Here is a 23,029-nt window from a genome sequence, read left to right as displayed (position 1 = left end):
CACATATATATATATATATATATATATATTTATATATATATATTTTATTTTTTATTTCCTCCTAAACTGAAAAAGTAACGCAGTAGATTTGCATAATCAGCAAATGCAGGATAAGTGGATCTCAAAAAACAAACTCTTCCTAAACACTGACAAAACTATCACAATGATCTGTGGAAGGTACCTAAATTACACAAACTACAAAATTCCCATCTACACATTAAAACAAAATCAAATTGCACACTGACCACAGTCCACTCTTTCAAATACTTGGGTATGTTGTTAGACCCCAATCTATCTTTTGGCCTCCACATAGAAAAACTTGCATCTAAACTCTATCCAAAACTAGGTGCCCTGTACAGAAACAAATCTTGCCTCAGCCCTACAGTAAAGGAAAAGATTGTACAGCAAATGCTGATGCCGATCATTGATTATGGGGATGTAGTATATGCACCTGCACCGCAAACTCACCTTAATAAACTTAATACATTTTATAACTCGTACTGCTGCTTTGTGCTACAATGTAACTACAGGACCCACCATTGTGACATGCTAAAAGAACTAAACTGGCTGTCGCTGGAATCCAGACGCACCCTCCATCTGTCCTGCCTTGTGTTTAAGAGCTTTTCTTGGAAGCTCCCACCTTACCTGAGCAGAATGCTCTCCCCGGCTGTTCCTACCTCCCATAACCTCCGATCCAATAACAGCACATTATTTAGCTTGCCTCAATACAAAAAGAAAGCAGCTCAATCCTCCTTTTCCTACAGAGCACCACAATTATGGAACGACCTCCCGCAAACCTACCCAAAGCCTAATATCCTTTAAGAGATCCCTCTCTACATATCTCAAAACAGAATGCACCTGTCATGGTTGATTAATATATTTCCTACCTGATCTATGTTAAATTTTGCATATATTATGTATTAATATTGCTTTTGTATTTTATTGTACCCTATTGTATCAATGCAATGTTTTGTGGACCCAGGACATACTTGAGAACGAGAGAAATCTCAATGTATCCTTCCTGGTAAAATATTTTAAATAAATAAATAATAAAATGCAGGATAAAAAGACAATGCAATAGCACTTAGTCTGATCTTTAAATGAGTAGTAGATTTTTTTTTCTGACAAGTTTCAGTTATGTCTATTTCCACTCCCCTTGTATCATGTGACAGCCATCAGCCAATTACAAATGCCATATACGTATATTTTGTGAATTCTTGCACATGCTTAGTAGGAGACAGTGACTCAAAGTGTAAATATAAAAAAAAGGTTGCACATTTTGTTAATGAAAGTAAATTGGAAAGTTGTTTAAATTGTCTGCTCTATCTGAATCATGAAAATGTAATTTGGACTTGAGTGTCCCTTTAAATTCAGTACTCACTTCTTCCTCTGGAACACCAAACTTGCGTAGAAGCTGCTTTGCATTTTTCAAGGAGAGCCTTCGCAGATCTGCATCTGTTCCGGTCACGGTTTTTTTCACCGGTTGAGGTTCTTTGTCATCTTGCTAATAAAGAAAGCATTAACATATTTAATCAACACATTCTAAACCGTTTTTTGATACATAAATTGCTGATAAATAGTGCACATTTTTATTCTTTTTTGCCAATGGCAATCTGACCTTCTGTTGTGTTGGTTTATTAGGAATCTTGACATATGAGAAGCCTTCACCACAGCCAGTGGGATCTGCCACTCCTGTTACTTCAAGGAGGCATTTCCCTTTCATGGCAGCAATAAAAGCCCTTGTGGTGTTCCAAGGGGCTGTGCGTACCTGGGGAAAAACAATAGATCAACAAATTAGTGAATAATCCATAAACAAACTAAATAAACAAACTAAACAGCTTCCCTAAATTACTCACCTCATCATCTATCTTCATTTGAAAATCTTCCTCATTCTCTTCCTCAGGAGCAAAGAAAGATTTCTCTCCATATCCTGCATCCTACAAAAGGCCATGTAAACAATTTACCATTGGTCACACACATTTATAGAGATTTATGTTTGCTGCTGAAGATTTACCTTGAGCCGCTGCTCAGCAGCAATCATGCTGTAATAAGCACAGCACTGCTCAGGAGACACCATGGCCCGTATCTCCTCTTCAGTAGGTAGTCGGAAATCTGGCTTCAACACCCACCAGTTAGAGTCCATTCCTAAAAAATATACATGTGTAAAATAGGAAAACTACAGTGAGCCAAATTTAAAAAAAAAACAAATATATTATCCCAGAGACATTTTTGCATCATATTATCTAACCTGTTCTCTTAAAATCAGCACAGAGCTTCAATCTCTTTCTGATGCTGCTCTCAGAATGGGAGGGAAAGGCTTTCTTGATATCTTCCATGCGAATCCGGCGGGGCCTATCCTTGCTCTTCCAAAAGAGGCGGTATATAAAAACCTGAAAAATGTGCATAAAAACAGGACCTGATGGAATATCTCCGGAAAGGACACAAAAGCCACCTTTGCATGTTACTTTATGTCTGCGAGAAATCATGTATCAGTAATTTCAAGTAAGCACCTGCCAGATAACACATATATGTTGGTCTCAACGTCACAAAAGGCTGACAATACATAGCGTGGCAGAAAACTAAAAAAAAATCAAATGTTTATATATATATATATATATATATATATATATATATATATATATATATATATATATATATATATATATATGTATATATATAAAATCTTTTTGTTCCCTTTGCAATTTTCTCTACAAAATGTCCTGCTACTCCTAAATATGGTTTCCCATTCCCTTTTTCTTTTCATCAATAACTATTACACATTTTTTTATATATTTAAGTTGACCTTTAATCTTTTATTCTCTCACCCTTTTAACATCTTTTCTTTATCCCCTCTTTTCACCTCCCCATTGCTGGTTCTTTCCCCCACATCCTTTCCCAACTTTAAAATCTGTCATTAACTCACTGTTCTAGACACATTGCTATTCTTTTCATTCTACCAAGATTTTCATTTTTTTTTCCAGACATTCCAGAAGCTTGGTATGGCTTTTTGTAGAGAGATTTATGAGTTGAGTTTATGAGTTGGCTATTTGAGGTCAACAGAAAAATAAAATACTGTAGAATTTATGTTAAACACTAAGCAGAGTACATTAACCATGCACCAACACAGCTTATATCTAGTACTCACCTGCAGGAAGTCACGTATGTGTGTGTTTGCACGTTTAGAGTTCGGACCAGGCACTTCAAACAGGGGACACTGCTGTCCAACCACAAAAATATCTACCAAGTCCCGAATGTAATAGCCCTGCCTTGTGCGGATTATAAGGAAGTCAGTTTCAGGCATCTTATGTAAGTAGATTGGAGACCTAAACAGATTGTTTTCAAATGCCTGTAGGGGGAAACAATTCATTATAAAAGAAAAAGTTCAAGAATATAACTATATGACTATTGCTTGCAATATTTTTTTTACCTGTAATAACTGGCCAGGGTGCAGGGAGCCGAGGAAAGGGGAGGTGTGACAGTACACCGTTTCCCCATATTTACAGTCTGGTGCTCCTGGGTCTTTACCAGGTTTCTATGGTTTAAATAAAAACAATGATCAAGATTCATTTTTACATGGAAAGATTATACTTGCAATATAACATTAGGAATATGTGACAGTTTAATAATAGAATTGCACTGACATTGTTAATATTCATCCTTATTGCTCATATATAAAATGGTGATATTTGTGAAATAGATGATGTGTTCCAAATTATAATGATAAACCTTTTTTGCCCCAAGGGTACCCGCTCATGCCTCAAACCAATTAGTAGCAGCTGATAAAAAATATTTTTTTAGATAACCCAAATGGATTGTGTTCAGATACAGACTTTGAGGCTGAGTTGGTCTTGCTGGAACTAGAATCTGATAACCTATAGCAATAAGATGTAATATCTGATCAGAAACGGATTGCCAGTTTTATTTTATTGTTACACATACTTGTATTGTTTAATGTACAGATATAATAAAGTAATTTCAAACAACTAAAATAAAAAGAAATAGTTACATTTCATAAAAAAACAACTTTTCCAGTAAACAAAAATGAGAAGAGAAAATGTTTCTAATCTTACCCGTTTGTAGTAGTTCTTTATTTTAGTTGCCATGCCAACCTGCATCATTAGTGGTGGGTTCTCTTCACTGTATTCAGCCAGAATGAGATCCCCATCTTTGCCAGTTAGATCCTGTGATGTGCGCATAAAGAACATCTCTCCCCCTCCTGACGCCTGCCGTTCTTGCTCTCGCATCTGGCACACAAATGAAAAAATGCATATAAAGGGGCAGCTGACAGAAGCTAAATATTGTCAAAGAGATACAACCTATTTCAGCATTGCCACTAGCTCATATATCACTTACTCACTAAGTCAGAAACTTTCTTCACTCTAGATTTGTTGAAAGCACAGAGAAATAGAAAATATTAGTATCTTCTTTCAAGTTGCTCTCTAATTTCTAAGGACGTCATAAAGCCTTTCCAGGGTGTGTTTTAGGAAGTCAACAAGTTATGTCCATTAACAAATCACACTGGAAAGCTTTCTACTTTGAAGATTTTAGAAAACATTTTAAAATCTGTTTATGAAAACGGAAAACAGCCCCATATGTACATGTTCACTGGTAATCTCTAGCAATCAGGGGCACTAAGTGTATGTAACTTAACCACTGCACCCATGTATTGAGCACAGACAAAGCAGGCTTTTTTTTAACACAATTTGCATTGTAAAGTGTCTTGCAATATTATGTTGGGGCTCTTGCGTGATTACCATAGTGTTCATTGTGCTGCAGAGAGCAAAACAGAGAATTACCTGTAAAGATCAGATAAATAGCAGTGGAGGGGTGAACTGTGGTTCAACAATGTCAAACACTGTTTGCTATGTATTGCCTATACTAGATTATGCCTACACAGCAGTATGGGTAAAGCTACAGCCACAATCTGCAACGTTTTCTTGTATCACTTCCTATAAATATACTGCATACTGAATTATCTCTTCCCATACAGTGACTAGTTCAACAATTTATATTTTCTATTTGAGATTCTGCTTAATGCAAATCTAACAATTTGGTTTAGATTTCTATTAATTGATTTTCTCCATTTTCTAAAAAAAAGTAACTATTTCAGAACAAAGAGCATAAATGCTTTTGCAGAACTCTGTATTAACATCCACTAAAGGGATTGAAATGTCAAAATAGAAAGCTGCATAGGTGCATTTGAATATGAAAAAGAAGCATTTTTTTTGCAATATACTTCTATTAGCAAAAATGGTTCTCGTAGGTTTTACTTTATTTCTGCGGCATACGCACATATCCTGTGACGGCCATGCACCAGTATTCAAGCTCAGAGAGCTGAAGATGGTGTGTAATTGCATCTGTGAAGACAATTTGTGTCATGCAAGCCACAGCTGACCCTCTGAGAAGTTGTGGTGTTTGAATACTGGTGGCACAGGCCCTCACAGGATATGTGTGTATGCTGCAGAAACGTCATAACTTTTACTAGAAGCATTTTTGCTAATAGAAGTATATTTCAAAAATGCCTCTATTTCATATTCAAATCTACCTATGCACATTTCAATGTTGACCTTTCTATCCCTTTAAAGGGAAATTAAGCTAAAAATGTTTCTTTCATGGTTCAGCTAGAGCATTTCTCATTTTCTTCTATAACAAACGTACATCATTCTCCTGGTATCCCTTGTTGAAGAGCATACTTAGGTAGGCTTGAGTGTGCCGCTGTCTGCAGTACTATGTGGCAGCAGTTTTGAACAATGTTTTTAACTTTACCATTTACTTCATTTATGTTTTTATTTAAAATTCTACTGCTGTTATCAAGTTTATGTTATGCTAACGTATATAAAACTGCTCAAATTTGTTGGCACTTTGTAAATAAAAGGTAACAATAGTAATTACCTTTGCCTTCTTTTTAATGTGTTTTAACAGCAGTTGTGCAGAATGAGCTCCTGGTTGGGACAAGGCACCAAATGAATACTTTTTCAAAGGTGGTCGATGGAACTGTCTGAGCTTCATTGGACCCATGTGAGTTGGAAAAAATGGCTGCCTGAGCTCCACGGCAGGGATGGAGTGCTGTCAGGGAGAAAGCAGAAGTTCAGAGACTGAAATAATAGCAAAGTAGCCTTTAGTGTCAGACTTCATTACATTTCCAAGCTTGGCTTACTAAAAAGGACAAAAAAAACTCTGGACGTGTTCAAGAAATCATATAGAGTGCCTCCACTTTCTTAGTCTATATAACTACTTATTTATTACTAACTATTTCCCCTACTATATCCCAACTCTCTTTTATCTTTGCTTTCCATGCCTTAATTTACACTGCTATCTCCTGTTTACATAGTTTTTTCTACAGAGAATACACACATAATCAAATTACAAAATAAAGATAAAGGAGCTGTTATCAATTTAACACACTTCAGCAGGTGTGGGGGTCCAGTATTATGCCCCTTTAACTACTTAAAACTTTTATTTTGTTTGGTTAGCACTTTTCTATTCCCCGTTTCTTTCAGGTACACTTGCTCAAATCTTTATTCTAACTACTCTCCAGTTGGCCTTGGAATGTATACTGCAAAATTCAGCCCTGTTTTCCCTTACAAATAATATGTCCTTTACAAAAAACATAGAAGCCAGCTAATCTTAGTCTTCCGCAACATACACATTATGGTCATGTATACTATTTACAAGAGTATGTGGTATAATTTCACAAAAATAAGACATTTCAATTATTCATACCTGCAGGAAATAAAAATCCAGCATGCTCAGATTAGGAAACAGCATTCCTGATTAGAGCAAAAAGCTCTTATTGGTTCCACCAGTGCTTTGTTACCTGAATGATGTTTCCCCCAAATGTTCCTCTCAGTCCCTGTTGTTTGGGGTAGTAAAACTCATCATTGGATAAATTCCACGGATCTTTCACTTCAGGCTGAGACATATTCTATAAAAAGAAAGTTTCATTTAATTTTAAACAGAACTCTTAAAAATTCCAAATACCCATTTAAATATGGCAGACAATAGAAAGAGAGAGAACAAGAAAAAAAAAAAGAGAGAGAAAGCACAGGAGAGAGTTCTACATGGACCTTTTTTCACACCTGTTGAGGCTCTTCCTTGATGACCCCAGTTTTTCCTAATAATATCCGACTTTTCTTTAAAGAGGATTCCTTTTTGCTTTCCTTCGATGGAGAATTTGATGTGGTCTCTTCTTTCTCATCAGGAATTTCTGTCAGTTAAAGATTTTATATTAATAATCAACTGTGGTACATTTAGAACATGTCATTTTGCTTCTCACTTCTTAAATAACCTTTATCAAAAGTGACAAGCCATACAATTATATTATTTCTTGTCTATCTTCTTACAGAGTTTACGCATTCATTGCCTACATAAGGCACACAAACTAGTTGACATAATGCACAACTCTTCACATAGGTATTAGATTCTATTTTGAATCTTAATTCAAACCTTTGTTTTGAGATTTCAGAAAGCTTTATCTAGCTACAAACCCAAAATGATGTTTTCATCATTAGGATCCAAAGTTAATACTGGAGGAATGAGTATTCTTTCCATTGCTTGATCATCCCAGATGATATTATCCTCCCACCGACCGTAAACCAGTTCTTCATTATCAATCGGGAAGATGGAAAACCATGGGCGGTCATGTTCTTCAGATGCTGCAATGCAACAACAGACTGTATTTAGTATAAACACAAATACATTCTACAAGCTGACAAAAAAAGAGAAATATTAAAGGGACAGTCAAGTCCAAAAAAAACTTTCATTTTTCAAATAGGGCATGTAATTTTAAACAACTTGCTTTGCTTTGTTCTCTTGGTATTCTAGTTGAAAGCAAACCTAGATAGGCTCATATGATAATTTCTAAGCCCTTGAAGGCCGCCTCTATTTTATTTACTTTTCACAGCAGGGGAGAGCAAGCTCATGTAGGCCATATAGATAGCATTGTGATCACGCCGTGGGTTGTGGCAGACACTGCACTAATTGGCTAAAATGCAAGTCAATAGATAATAACTAAAAGTCATGTGATTAGGGGCGGTCAGAAGATGCTTAGATACCAGTTAGTCACAGAAGTAAAAAGTGTATTAATATAACAGTGTTGGTTTTGCAAAACTGGGGAATGGGTAATAAAGGGATTATCTATCTTTTTAAACAACAAAAATTCTGGTGTTGACTGTCCCTTTAATATGGATTAAGATATCTCATCAATGGATGTACAAACGAGGGATGCATGAGTAAAATGTGCATGTGTATTGTACTATGTCAAACATATCAATTAATGACTCAAGCATTAGACCATGTGAGCACGTGCCATCCACAAAAGCTTTCCCTAGAATATACCTTGCTGTTCAGGGGGGTGTTTTTCTTTCCCTTTGGAGGAGATCAGTGCCCCAGGAATGCTTGGCTTTTGCACAAGAGGTGTTGGTAAATTTAACAATGATCCACTTCGATTCAACCCTGGATAAAATGTGATTTAATCAGCTTATGACAAATAATTTTTACTCGCTCTCTTACTAACTCATACAAGAAGTTTCATGGCAGCAGCCTACCTTGCTGGGCATTATAGGCCATAGCATTTCTGGTCATACTAGAGGGAAGCCAGCCTGCCAAACTAGCTTTCTGTGTCTTGGTTACTTTGTGCTTCACGTCCTCCCCATTCCAGATCACATCTTCTTCCCACTGTAACTGAGTCACCATAAGGAAGTGCTCATCCTGAAACTGGTTATCCTGGTTATCTGTGGCTTCTTCTGGATGTTCCTCTTTCTAAAGTCAGATACATTTAGAACACACATTTTTTACAAATTGTAATTTTATGCTGATGGATAATTGGTAGCAGTGAACAACAATTTCTGCTTAAAAAAAGCCTTGGTTTGATAGTTAGACAAACATATTTTACCATGCATTATTATGTTTAAAAATCCTTCATAAAAGTGTAGATCTGCACCCTACCAGCTGAATGTTTACCTAACTTTCTTATGTTAATTGTGGTAAAACCTGTTTTGTATTAAGAACAATACTTTTTAATATAATACAAAAGCATTATACTGAAATCAGCTAGATGAACAACAGTCTCAGACTTCAGCTGCCTGTTTGGCTAAGCACTATTACAATTAAGCAAGTGGAATTTTATGCCATCATAATTTTAAAAAGAAAGGGATAACTAGTATTTTTTTATTGTACTGTATATATATATATATTATTTTTTTTTCACAGCAAAATAATTTGGAAGCAAAGACCTTGTATTAATTACCTCCTGCTCTTCATCTTCATTGTTTTCTTTTAGCTTAAAACCATAATCAAATCCACTGCCATCTTCAGATACCCCAAGCATATCATACCACAACTGTGCAGGCCCATATCGCCACTCTGCAACCTTTGGTTTTGTATCTGCCACCTTATCAGTGTCCCCAGAAGACTGGGAGAACTTTGATTCTACAGGTGCCATCATGGTTATCTGCACACAAAAAAAACAAAAAAAAACAGCTGTTAAACAAAACAGTATTTACTTTATAGAAAACATTAAGAAGTATGTTTACTCCTTTTATGTCATACAAGAAGCCATGAAACTAAACGTTTTAGCTTTCTCACCTCATCATCAGAGAGGCACTGCTCAGCCGCTGGTGGAGGGGCATATTCATATTCCCAACAAGACTTCTTCTCCATAGCCACTTCTGCTTCCTCCCCCTCCTTTGCCGGTGCTTCCTGCGACATTTCTCTGTGCTTTTTTCTTCTCTTTCTACGAGCACTGCGCCACACTGAGAGCACATTTTTCCCAGGTCCAAAAAGACGAAGGAAACGTAGAACCTACCCAAGAAGAAAACTTTAATAAATACCAGTACAAGGATACTTGACTGTACTTGGGCAGCTATCTTCTTTACAGCATCTGCAAAAAGCAAATTTATGCTTACCTGATAAATTAATTTATTTTACGATATGACGAGTCCACGGATTTCATCCTTACTTGTGGGATATTAACCTCCTGCTAACAGGAAGTGGCAAAGAGCACCACAGCAGAGCTGTATATATAGCCCCTCCCTTCCCCTCCACCCTCAGTCATTCGGACGAAGGTATAGGAAGAGAAAAGGAAAGGCTAAAAAGGTGCAGATGTGACTGAAGTTTACCAAAAATAAATAAATCTGTCTTAAAAATAACAGGGTCAGCCGTGGACTCGTCATATCGTAAAATAAATTAATTTATCAGGTAAGCATAAATTTACTTTTCTTTTACAAAGATATGACGAGTCCACGGATTTCATCCTTACTTGTGGGATACCAATACCAAAGCAAAAGGACACTGATGAAAGGGAGGGACAAGACAGGAACCTAAACAGAAGGCACCACTGCTTGAAGAACCTTTCTCCCAAAAAAAAAGAGAGGTAGCCGTAGCTTTCTGACCCCTACGCTTTCCAGAATAAACAATGAATAATGAAGATGATTGACGGAAATCCTTGGTTGCCTGTAAGTAAAACTTCAAGGCACGGACCACGTCCAGATTATGTAACAGACGCTCCTTCTTGGAAGAAGGATTAGGACACAATGAAGGAACAACAATTTCTTGATTAATGTTCTTATTTGAAACAACCTTAGGAAGAAATACAGGTTTAGTACGTAAAACCACCTAATCAGAATGAAAAATAAGATAAGGCGACTCACATTGTAATGCTGAAAGTTCAGAAACTCTTCGAGCAGAAGAAATAGCAACTGAAAACAGAACTTTCCAACATAACAATTTAATATCTATGGAATGCATGAGTTCAAACGGAACCCCCTGAAGAACTCGAAAAACTAAATTCAAACTCCAGGGAGGAGTAATAGGTCTAAATACAGGCTTAATTCTAGTTAAATCCTGACAAAAAGACTGAACATCCAGCACATTTGCCAAACGTTTGTGAAGCAAAATTGACAAAGCAGAAATCTGTCCCTTATGAAGAACTTGCTGATAACCCTTTCTCCAATCCTTCTTGGAGAAAAGACAGAATCCTAGGAATCTTAGTTTTACTCCATGAGTAACCCTTGGATTCAAACTAATAAAGATATTTACGCCATATCTTATGATAGATTTTTCTAGTGACAGGCTTTCGAGCCTGTATCAAAGTATCAATGACCGAATCAGAGAATCCTCGCTTCGATAAAATCAAGCGTTCAATCTCCACGCAGTCAGCTGCAGAGAAATTAGATTTGGATGTTGGAAAGGACCTTGAATGAGAAGGTCCTGTCTTAAAGGAAGTTTCCAAGGTGGCAGAGAGGACATGTCCACTAGATCCGCATACCAAGTCCTGCGTGGCCACACAGGCGCTATCAGGATTACTGAAGCTCTTTCCTGTTTGATTCGAGCAATCACGCGTGGAAGGAGAGAAAATGGTGGAAACACATAAGCTAAGCTGAACTTCCAAGGCACTGCCAGGGCATCTATCAGTTCGGCCTGTGGATCCCTTGACCTGGATCCATATCTCGGGAGCTTGGCATTCTGTCGAGACGCCATTAGATCCAACTCTGGTCTGCCCCATCTGAGAATCAGTGAGGCAAATACCTCCGGATGGCGTTCCCACTCCCCCGGATGAAAAGTCTGACGACATAGAAAATTTGCTTCACGATTTTCTACTCCTGGGATGTAGATTGCCGTCAGATAACAAGAATGGGTCTCCGCCCATCAGATTATCTTGGATACTTCTATCATCGCTAAGGAACTCTTTGTTCCCCCCTGATGATTGATATATGCCACAGTCGTGATGTTGTCCGACTGGAACCTGATTCATTTTGCCAAAGTCAACTGAGGCCACGCCAGAAGCGCAATGAATATTGCTCTCAGTTCCAGAATATTGATTTGAAGTAGAGACTCCACCTGAATCCAAACACCCTGAGCCTTCAGGGAGTTCCAGACTGCACCCCAGCCCAGAAGGCTGGCATCCGTTGTCACTATCACCCACGAGGGTCTGCGGAAACAAGTTCCCTGGGACAGATGATCCGACGACAACCACCAAAGAAGAGAGTCTCTGGTCTCTCGATCCAGATTTATCCGAGGAGATAAATTTGCATAATCCCCATTCCACTGTCCGAGCATGCACATCTGCAGTGGTCTGAGATGAAAGCTGGCAAACGGAATTATATCCATTGTCGCTACCATTAATCCAATGACTTCCATGCACTGAGCCACTGATGGCCGATGAATGGACTGAAGTGCTCGGCAAGTATTCAGAATCTTTGTCTTTCTGACCTCTGTCAGAAAAATTTTCATGTCTACCGAGTCTATAAGGGTCCCCAAGAATGGAACCCTTGTCCGTGGAACTAATGAACTCTTTTCTATGTTCACTTTCCAACCGTGAGATCTCAGGAAAGACAATACTATGTCCATGTGAGGCGCTACTGCTATGCCCCGTGGTCTGAGAACCGCTAAAAGAGACCCTAGAACTTTTGTGAAAATTCTGGGTGCCGTAGCAAGACCGAAAGGAAGAGCCACAAACTGATAGTGTTTGTCCAGGAAGGCAAACCTTAAGAACCTATGATGATCCTTGTGAATAGGGATATGAAGGTATGCATCCTTCAAGTCCACGGTAGTCATATATTGGTAAGATTGTTCGTATAGTCTCCATTTTGAACGATGGGACTCTGAGAAATTTGTTTAGACACTTGAGATCTAAAATGGGTCTGAAAGTTCCTTCTTTTTTGGGAACTACAAAAAGATTGAGTAAAACCCCTGTCCCAGCTTTGGAACAGGACAAATTACTCCCATAGTATAGAGGTCTTTTACACAGCGTAAGAACGCCTCTATCTTTATCTGGTCTACAGATAATCGTGAAAGATGAAATCTCCCCCTTGGGAGAAAATCCTTGAATTCTAGTTGATACCCGTGGGTCACTATTTCCAGTGCCCAGGAGTCCTGAACATCTCTTGCCTGAGCAAAGAGAGAAAGTCTGCCCCCTACCAGATCCGGTCCCGGATCGAGGGCCACCCCTTCATGCTGTCTTGGAAGCAGCAGCGGGCTTCTTGGATTGTTTACCTTTATTCCAAGTCTGGTTTGGTCTCCAGACTGACTTAGATTGAGCAAAATTCCCTTCCTGCTTTGTGGAGGAAGAAGAAGCAGAGGGTCCTCCTTTATAGTTTCGAAAGGAACAAAAATTATTCTGTTTACCCCTCATTTTAACAGACTTATCCTGAGGTAGTGTATGGCCTTTACCTCCAGTAATGTCAGAAATGATCTCCTTCAATTCAGGCCCGAATAGGGTCTTACCTTTAAAAGGAATAGCCAAACGCTTAGATTTTGATGACATATCAGCAGACCAAGATTTGAGTCATAACGCTCTACGCGCCAGAATGGCAAAACCTGCATTTTTTGCTGCTAATTTAGCAATTTGAAAAGCAGCATCAGTAATAAAAGAATTAGCTAGCTTAAGAGCCTTTCTATCAAGAATATCATCTAATGGAGTCTCAACCTTCAGAGACTCTTCTAGAGCTTCGAACCAAAAAGCTGCTGCAGTAGTTACTGGAACAATGCAAGCCGTAGGTTGTAAAAGAAAACCTTGATGTATAAATAATTTCTAATTTTTTTATCTATAGGGTCTTTGAAAGCACAGCTATCCTCAATAGGTATAGTTGTACGCTTAGCCAAAGTAGATATAGCTCCCTCCACCTTAGGGACCGTTTGCCACAAGTATTAAATGGTGTCAGATATGGGAAACATTTTCTTAAAAGTAGGAGGAGGAGAGAACAGTATGCCGCCTGGTCTATCCCATTCCTTTTTAACAATTTCTGAAATTCTTTTAGGAACCGGAAAAACATCAGTGTAAGTAGGTACCTCTAAATATGTGTCCATCTTACACAATTTCTCTGGTGGTATTATAATAGGTTCACAATCATCCAGAGTCGCTAAAACCTCCCTAACAGACGTAGGTGTTCAAGCTTAAATTTAAATGACATAACGTCCGAATCTGTCTGAGGTAATATATTTCCTGGGTCAGAAAGTTCACCCTCAGACAGCAATTCCCTAACCCCCAACTCAGAACACTGTGAGGGATCATCGGAAAAAACTATTAAAGCATCAGAGGATTCAGTATTTACATTAATACCTGACCTACTGCGTTTACCCTGTAACACTGGTAATTTGGATAATACCTCTGTAAGAGTAGTTGACATAACTGCAGCCATTTCCTGCAGAGTAAAAGCATTAGACGCACTAGAAGTACTTGGTGTTGCTTGTGTGGGTGTTAAAGGTTGTGACACTTGGGGAGAATTAGATGGCATATCCTGATTCCCTTCAGACTGAGAATCATCCTTAGGCATACTTTTATTACTTAAAATATGCTTCTTACATTGTAAGGCCCTTTCAGTACAAGAGGTACACAATGTAAGTGGGGGTTCCACAATGGCTTCTAAACACATAGAACAATTAGTATCCTCAATGTCAGACATGTTGAATAGACTAACAATATCTTAAAAAAATTTACTGCGCCTTTAAAAAATAAAAAAGCATACAATTTTTCCAAAACTGCTAAAATAGCTAAAAAAAACTAAATTTTATTAGCAACACATATTTAATGTGCCCAAAAATTATTGCACCTAAGAGCAATAGGCAAAAAATAACCTTATCAGGACATTTATAGTGAAAAAATACAATTTATTAAAAAAAAAAATGACCCCTTCCCTTAAAGTACTTGAAAACAACTCTACCACGATCCGGTCATCAGAGCATAAGTTTAGGCCTAACCGGAGCTCATGCCTGATGCCTAATGAGCCAAAATGTACTGCGTGTCGGAACGCATGAAAAATAGGCCCCGCCCATTAAGGGCGATCACAAACAAATCCAAAATACCGCATAGGAAGCGGTTAGAACAAAAATCCAAGTGGTCCCAAAAAACAAACTCATAATGCTGCACAAACTCATAATGCTGCAGCCCTTAATAAAAATAAAATAACGAGCTGCCTCTCCCAGTGTCAATAACAAACACCCAATATGTCACACAAAAAACGTTAAAATAAAGGATTTAAAGTAACACCTTTTTCCTTTAAAACTAGGTCCACTTTAACCCCTTTTATAGCAAAGAAAAATGTCAGCTATTCTGATATAACAGGTCTCCTCAGAAAAAAAGACTGAACATACCTCAATGCTTATAGCATGCAGCTGTTCTCCACTCTGAAGATTTCTTACTCTACCTTCAGCAATCTGTGGGAACCAATGTGGATCTTAGATACGTCTGCTAAGATCATCAACCTCAGGGCAGAAAACTTCTTCCATATCCATAAGGGATGGGCTATATATACAGCTCTGCTGTGGTGATTTTTGCCACTTCCTGTTAGCAGGAGGTTAATATCCCACAATTAAGGATGAAATCCGTGGACTCATCATATCTTTGTAAAAGAAAACAATCTTTACCAATTTAGGGCCAAATTACGTTTGCGCACAAGCGATAAGGGGTTTATCTCGGGGATTGTGCTCGCTGGGCTTACCGCTTGTATTACGACTTGAAAGTAAACGCGATCACTTGAATGCAATCGTGATTTACGCTCTGGTTAACATTTTTGCTAAACTAAAAAATTGCACAAAACACATCAAAAATACATTACAAAGTATAGTCATATTCATAATAACTAATAAAAATTAAATTAAAAAAAACATATATTGCATATAAAAGTTATAAAGGCTCAAAGATATGAGATCTAGGTGTTAGAAAAAACAAGCTGTCAAATGGCTTAAACATATATATACATACATACACATATTTATATATAAATTTACAGACATACAGTATATACACATAAATACATATATATATAGTGATGTGCAGTCACTAGAGGCAGGTGAGGCAGGGCTTCACCTCTCATACGGGCAAAACTATATATATTTTTTTATTGACTTTAAAAAAAAATTGCAATTTTTTTTTTCCTCAGCTACATGTTGTGCAATGGAGAGGCACAAGCAGGTCTGCCCACCATTACACTATATGCTGCGCCACCTACTGGATGAAAGTGGTTAAGATCATTGCATGGCCCATAAGTGCTTATTTGAGGCAGTCCTATTTGGGTTGACCCAATCCAGTGAGAGGCATTACTAAGTGGAACTTAGGGTTGGGGCTGGATGTTAAATCATATAAAACAAAACAAAAACGGAAAAAAACAACTTTCATTTATTTTGTTGCTGTCCTGTGAAGCTGTCACCTTTGCTAAAGTGAAAAAAGAGAGTTCTTTACTTCCCCTCTAAGAGCAGTGGAATGTGCCACTGTCTCTTCCTTACAGAGCAGGAAGAGATGCAGTGTTTTAGCCACATTTTATTGAAGTAAGTTCTGCAACCTTAGATTTTACTGAAAGGGATTCTGTTAGTGAAAATGATAATTTAATGAATGTGGTTTAGGGTTTTTTTATACTATTTTACAGCAGTTTAAAGATCGTTTTTGTATTTTGTTTACTCAAAATTTACACCTTAGCAGCTTGCCTCTGTACTTCACACTAATTTATAGTCTCACTTTCTGAACTCTCTGTAGCTCTGCTGTTTTATTACATAAAAATGCAGTGGTCCCTCCCCCCCCCCGTGTGTGTGTCTCTCTCCCTATCTATCCATCTCTCTCCTTATGTGTCGTTCTCCCCCATGGTCTCTTTCTCTCTCTGTCTCTCTTTCTTCGCCTCTGACTCTCTCATCCATTATGTGTCTCTCTATCCCTCTGTGTGTGATTGTGTCTCTCTCTCTCTTTCTCTAACCCTCTGTGTGTGATTGTGTCTCTCTCTTTCTCTCTCTCTAACCCTCTGTGTGTGATTGTGTCTCTCTTTCTATCTCTCTAACCCTCTGTGTGTGATTGTGTCTCTCTCCCTTTCTCTCTCTCTAACCCTGTGTGTGTGATTGTGTCTCTCTCTCTTTCTCTCTCTCTAACCCTCTGTGTGTGATTGTGTCTCTCTCTTTCTCTCTCTCTCTCTCTCTCTCTCTCTAACCCTCTGTGTGTGATTGTGTCTCTCTCTCTTTCTCTCTCTCTAACCCTCTGTGTGTGATTGTGTCTCTCTCGTTCTCTCTCTCTCTAACCCTCTGTGTGTGATTGTGTCTCTCTTTCTCTCTAACCCTCTGTGTGTGATTGTGTCTCTCTTTCTCTAACCCTCTGTATGTGATTGTGTCTCTCTCTCTCTAACCCTCTGTATGTGATTGTGTCTCTCTCTTTCTCTCTCTCTCTCTAACCCTCTTTATGTGATTGTGTCTCTCTCTCTCTTTCTCTCTCTCTAACCCTGTGTGTGATTATGTCTCTATCTCTTTCTCTCTAACCCTCTGTGTGTGATTGTGTCTCTTTCTCTAACCCTCTGTGTATGATTGTTTCTCTCTCTCTCTTTCTCTCTCTAACCCTCTGTGTGTGATTGTGTCTCTTTCTCTAACCATCTATGTGATTGTATCTCTCTCTCATTCTCTCTCTCTAACCCTCTGTGTGTGATTGTCTCTCTCTCTCTTTCTCTCTCTCTAACCCTCTGTGTGTGATTGTGTCTCTCTCTCTTTCTCTCTCTCTAACCCTCTGTGTGTGATTGTGTCTCTCTCTCTTTCTCTCTCTCTAACCCTCTGTGTGTGATTGTGTATCTCTCTTTCTCTCTAACCCTCTGTGTGTGATTGTGTCTCTCTTTCTCTCTCTCTCTAACCCTCTGTGTGTGATTGCGTCTCTCTCTCTCTCTCTCTCTCTCTATCCCTCTGTGTGTGATTGTGTCTATCTAACCCTCTGTGTGTGATTGTGTCTCTCTCTCTCTCTATCACTCTGTGTGTGAGTGTGTCTCTCTTTCTCTCTCTCTCTCTAACCCTCTGTGTGTGATTGTGTCTCTCTCTCTTTCTCTCTCTCTAACCCTCTGTGTGTGATTGTGTATCTCTCTCTTTCTCTCTAACCCTCTGTGTGCGATTGTGTCTCCCTCTAACCCTCTGTGTGTGATTGTGTGTCTCTCTCTCTCTCTCTCTAACCCTCTGTGTGTGATTGTCTCTCTCTCTCTAACCCTCTGTGTGTGATTGTGTGCGTCTCTCTCTCTCTCTCTCTCTCTAACCCTCTGTGTGTGATTGTGTATCTCTCTTTCTCTCTAACCCTCTGTGTGTGATTGTGTCTCTCTTTCTCTCTCTCTCTAACCCTCTGTGTGTGATTGCGTCTCTCTCTCTCTCTCTCTCTCTCTCTATCCCTCTGTGTGTGATTGTGTCTATCTAACCCTCTGTGTGTGATTGTGTCTCTCTCTCTCTCTATCACTCTGTGTGTGAGTGTGTCTCTCTTTCTCTCTCTCTCTCTAACCCTCTGTGTGTGATTGTGTCTCTCTCTCTTTCTCTCTCTCTAACCCTCTGTGTGTGATTGTGTATCTCTCTCTTTCTCTCTAACCCTCTGTGTGCGATTGTGTCTCCCTCTAACCCTCTGTGTGTGATTGTGTGTCTCTCTCTCTCTCTCTCTAACCCTCTGTGTGTGATTGTCTCTCTCTCTCTAACCCTCTGTGTGTGATTGTGTGCGTCTCTCTCTCTCTCTCTCTCTCTAACCCTCTGTATGTGATTGTGTATCTCTCTTTCTCTCTAACCCTCTGTGTGTGATTGTGTCTCTCTTTCTCTCTCTCTCTAACCCTCTGTGTGTGATTGCGTCTCTCTCTCTCTCTCTCTCTCTCTCTCTATCCCTCTGTGTGTGATTGTGTCTATCTAACCCTCTGTGTGTGATTGTGTCTCTCTCTCTCTCTATCACTCTGTGTGTGAGTGTGTCTCTCTTTCTCTCTCTCTCTCTAACCCTCTGTGTGTGATTGTGTCTCTCTCTCTTTCTCTCTCTCTAACCCTCTGTGTGTGATTGTGTATCTCTCTCTTTCTCTCTAACCCTCTGTGTGCGATTGTGTCTCCCTCTAACCCTCTGTGTGTGATTGTGTGTCTCTCTCTCTCTAACCCTCTGTGTGTGATTGTCTCTCTCTCTCTAACCCTCTGTGTGTGATTGTGTATCTCTCTTTCTCTCTAACCCTCTGTGTGTGATTGTGTCTCTCTTTCTCTCTCTCTCTAACCCTCTGTGTGTGATTGCGTCTCTCTCTCTCTCTCTCTCTCTCTATCCCTCTGTGTGTGATTGTGTCTATCTAACCCTCTGTGTGTGATTGTGTCTCTCTCTCTCTCTATCACTCTGTGTGTGAGTGTGTCTCTCTTTCTCTCTCTCTCTCTAACCCTCTGTGTGTGATTGTGTCTCTCTCTCTTTCTCTCTCTCTAACCCTCTGTGTGTGATTGTGTATCTCTCTCTTTCTCTCTAACCCTCTGTGTGTGATTGCGTCTCTCTCTCTCCTTCTCTCTAACCCTCTGTGTGTCATTGTGTCTCTCTCTCTCTTTCTCTCTAACCCTCTGTGTGTCATTGTGTCTCTCTCTCTCTTTCTCTCTAACCCTCTGTGTCTCTCTCCCCCCGTCTCTCTCTCCCTCGAGTGCTTTTCTGTGTTTCTGTCTACCTTTTATTTATTTAATTAATGAATTGGTAGTGCCATCTGATGGTGTGGCTTTATTTAAAGGGGTGGGGTCAAGCGCCCCACCATCTTTAAATTTCACCAGCTGTCACTGGATCAAGACATTTTTATATTTACTGAATAATGAAAGAATCTATAAACATAATTTGCAGCATTAAAGTAAAAAGTATGTTTTAAACATATTTTAACCTTTTAAAGCCGTTATGCCGTTCTATTCCGTCATAATTAGACTGGGTTTTAAAGCCGTTATGACGGAATAGAACGTCATAGCTAACGGCTGTCCTGAAGCCTTCTGTGCTGTCAGGATTTGATCTCGGTCTGGAGGGCGTTCCTAGGGTTGTAGGGACGCCCCCCAGACGCGATCCAATAATTGAAATCTCGGAATCGTGTGCACGATCGCGTGGTTTCAATTTGTCTACATCGAAACAGTTGTTCCGATGTAGGCACTTTAGCCCTGACACGAAAGGGTTAATGGGCATGGATTTCTATATCTCATAATCAGAGCAAGCATTTTGTTATCTGGCAAGAGTTTCTGTTACAATCCTTTAGACTAAAATCAGATGTTTACTAAGTTGACCAGTTTTCCAAGACACCATTTAAAAGGGACATGAAACCCATATGTTTTCTTATATGATTTAGAAAGAGCATGCACTTTTAAATAACTTTCCAATTTACATCTAATATCTAATTTTCTTCATTCTTTTGATATCCTTTGTTGAAAATCATATCTAAATATGCTCAGTAGCTGCTGATTGGCGGATGCACATAGATACCTCATGTGATTGGCTCACCCATGTGCATTGCTATTTCTTCAACAAAGGATACCTAAAGAATGAAGGTGTATCCTAGCCACTGCACATCACGGATATATATATATATATATATATATATATATATATATATATATATATATATATATATATATAAAAGTGCTATTTTACTACAATAGTGGTAAAGGCCACTACAAATGATACAAGTGTAAGCACTCCAGGTTCTTAGTTAGTATACAACAAAACGGTTAGTTATAGTGGGAGTAATGTATATTATCAGAAATATGAGTGTTTGGTGCAACTTAAAAAAAACTACTTTATTAGATATTGGATTACAAATGAAAAAAATTATTAGGGATACCCAAGTAGTGCTGCAATAGTTCTAATGATTCAATAATTATTATTACTTAGGGTCAGAGTTAGTGGTAGCATAATACTGTTTACGAGTGGAAAGAGATATTAACCTCTCTGGGTCTTATAAGTTAACCCGTGTCTAAGTATAAAAAATTCCCTGTAGGATTAAATAGTGTATGACAGAAAATATATTAGTATATATCATGAAAGAAAAAAATTGGGTTTAGTGTCCCTTTAATTCTGTGCATAGCAACCTCTAATTAACCTGCTGATAATAAAGAAGGATGATTACTGCCTAGACTGCATATGGCAAAGAGCCCAGAAAAATTGGATACAAATGTTGCAAGTCAACTGATATATTCAACTGCCTAAATTGTAACAGCTAATTATATCTTGAAGGTAACATATCTAATCAGCAGCTGTTAAAATCAGAAGTATGAGCAGTGTTATATGCTATTGAGACAATTATTACCATAACAAATGGTTAAAATGAAATGTAAATAACACTATTATTGCTGCTTGTAATTACATTAAACACTTACTCTACAGCAGTGCTTTCCAAACTGTGTGTCATGACACAGTGTGTCAGGGGCAGTGTGTAGGTGTGTTCCTGCTTCAGCACAATTTTTTTACATTTTATTTGGTTTCCGACTTTCCGCCTGCCTGCGATGCATATCACGTGCTTGACACGTGATTGATACCTAGTGGGTCACAGATTATCTTAACGTATTGGCGCTGCTTAGCGGGAACGGAAACTAATCCCATTGGCTTCGGTGGAACATTGACCCCTGACTGCACGTGTAGTCTCCTCAATCGGCTTGTGACTGCACGTTTAGTCAGTGAGTGGGACAGCAGTGTGTTTGCAGTGCGGGCAGTAGTCAGTCGGACTCACAGAGCTTAGAGGACAGCAGCTTAAACGCTGAGCTGAAGTCAGAGGGGTTATTTTCTGCAGCTAGCTCCCAGTAGTGCATTGCTGCTCCTGCTCTTGATATAGGGATAGGAAGTGGAAGCTTAAAAATGCTTGATGATGAAATGCAAGTGTCTTTATCTAATATTCCACCAAATATTCAGAAACTGTGTTCATCCCATCAACCTCATACATCCCATTAAAATAGTACGTAGCTATTGGTATTAAACTTTTTTTAATTCTTGCACATACATACTGTTACTTGTAAATACATTTTGTTATTATATCATTTATGTATGTGTCCATATCTCTTAAAACAAGTTAGTTTAACCTCCTGTTTGCTAGTACAACTGAATTAATTACTGTGTCGCGAAATGATGTAGGTCTAAAAAGTGTGTCACCAACTTGAAAAGTTTGGAAAGCTCTGCTCTACAGTATTATCCGGGTTTTAATGCTAAATGTGGAGCTATTGCTACATCAATTGTAGGTAAATCGTCTGTTTGCAAACACCTAAGTGGTCATGCATAAATAGAAGTCAAATTATATTGCCAAATACTATGTAAATAAACCCTCTGCTTATGATGAAGGTTTGCCTTCATCAGGAGAGATTGAAATTAATATTTTAGAGCTCCCATTAGCTCCCTTCACAACCCTGACATGTTTTGCCGCATTGCTGCTTTTTCAAAAGGTGAAGGCCGGCCTCTCCAGCGTTTTTTTATAGCGTGCCATGACCTAACACTCCTACCTATGACGTCCTCGCCCAATTCAATCCGGGCTCTATCCTCGGCATCCTATATTTGCATATCGGCAGTACATCATATTTGGTATCTGTTATTCCTATGCTGTTTTATGAATTGAATATTATTGTAAGACTAAAGGATATTGAATTATCCGCGGCAAAACATGTCAGGGTGGTGAAGGGAGCTAATTTGCTGAGAGGTAACGTTTTCACCTCTTATCTGTGCAGGAAATCCAGCTTGGCGTCTGCTGGAACACACAGCCATTTGCTAAGAGGAGGAAACGTCACCTCTTAGCAAAACAGCGTTCTGCCGTAGGCTGCTTGAGCACCAAATGCTTGAAACAAATAAAGGAGCTTTCAGCATGAAGTATTTCACAAACGCTAGGATTGACAACCACTTTAAGTAGATGAAAGCATGAAAAAAAAACATTTATAAAAAGGTGTAATGTTTAACTATGTATTTACTGTGTAAATATTTCATATTCCAATGTTCTGCACATAGCAGAAGGTTTTATGTATTTATAAATATCTGTACCTACATGCACACACACACACACATACATATATACATATTTATATATATAAAAATAACAATCCAAAGGCACAGGCACTCAGTGGTCTTGAGTAAAATATCCAATTTATTAAATCAAGGTTAAAAAGACATAACGTTTCGGCACATTACTGTGCCTTTGTCAAATGTCAAAAATACAGCTGAGAAAACCTAAAAGCAATGACAAACATACATAAAACATAACCTTTTATACCCATCTTACCGCTTCTTACAACATAAGCGTACCGCCATTCAGCACATGTGAGTGACGTCATCAATGTGCGCCGACGCCCGTGACGTCATGACGTGCGT

The 23,029-nt window shown here is 38.7% G+C and overlaps 1 protein-coding gene across 2 annotated transcripts in view; it reads right to left on the bottom strand.

Annotated features, from left to right (window-relative positions):
• TAF1 (TATA-box binding protein associated factor 1) overlaps positions 1–23,029 on the bottom strand; it is a 239,984-nt gene that overhangs the window by 190,179 nt on the left and 26,776 nt on the right. For both annotated transcript variants that reach the window (XM_053699102.1, XM_053699103.1), the window contains exons 6-21: positions 9,586–9,801; positions 9,248–9,451; positions 8,547–8,760; positions 8,338–8,454; positions 7,488–7,655; positions 7,080–7,207; positions 6,818–6,925; positions 5,893–6,066; positions 4,071–4,244; positions 3,428–3,532; positions 3,146–3,346; positions 2,249–2,390; positions 2,015–2,145; positions 1,857–1,937; positions 1,619–1,768; positions 1,382–1,504 (exon numbers count right to left, since the gene is read on the bottom strand). In XM_053699102.1, coding sequence (XP_053555077.1) covers positions 1,382–1,504; positions 1,619–1,768; positions 1,857–1,937; positions 2,015–2,145; positions 2,249–2,390; positions 3,146–3,346; positions 3,428–3,532; positions 4,071–4,244; positions 5,893–6,066; positions 6,818–6,925; positions 7,080–7,207; positions 7,488–7,655; positions 8,338–8,454; positions 8,547–8,760; positions 9,248–9,451; positions 9,586–9,801 — 2,436 coding nt within the window. The remainder of the gene's footprint in view (positions 1–1,381; positions 1,505–1,618; positions 1,769–1,856; positions 1,938–2,014; positions 2,146–2,248; positions 2,391–3,145; positions 3,347–3,427; positions 3,533–4,070; positions 4,245–5,892; positions 6,067–6,817; positions 6,926–7,079; positions 7,208–7,487; positions 7,656–8,337; positions 8,455–8,546; positions 8,761–9,247; positions 9,452–9,585; positions 9,802–23,029) is intronic.

The sequence above is a fragment of the Bombina bombina genome, chromosome 1 (assembly GCF_027579735.1).
Source record: "Bombina bombina isolate aBomBom1 chromosome 1, aBomBom1.pri, whole genome shotgun sequence".
In the NCBI taxonomy this organism is placed as follows: domain Eukaryota; kingdom Metazoa; phylum Chordata; class Amphibia; order Anura; family Bombinatoridae; genus Bombina; species Bombina bombina.
The sequence above is the reverse complement of the archived record's forward strand: the minus strand, read 5'-3'. Positions and strand labels throughout refer to the sequence as shown.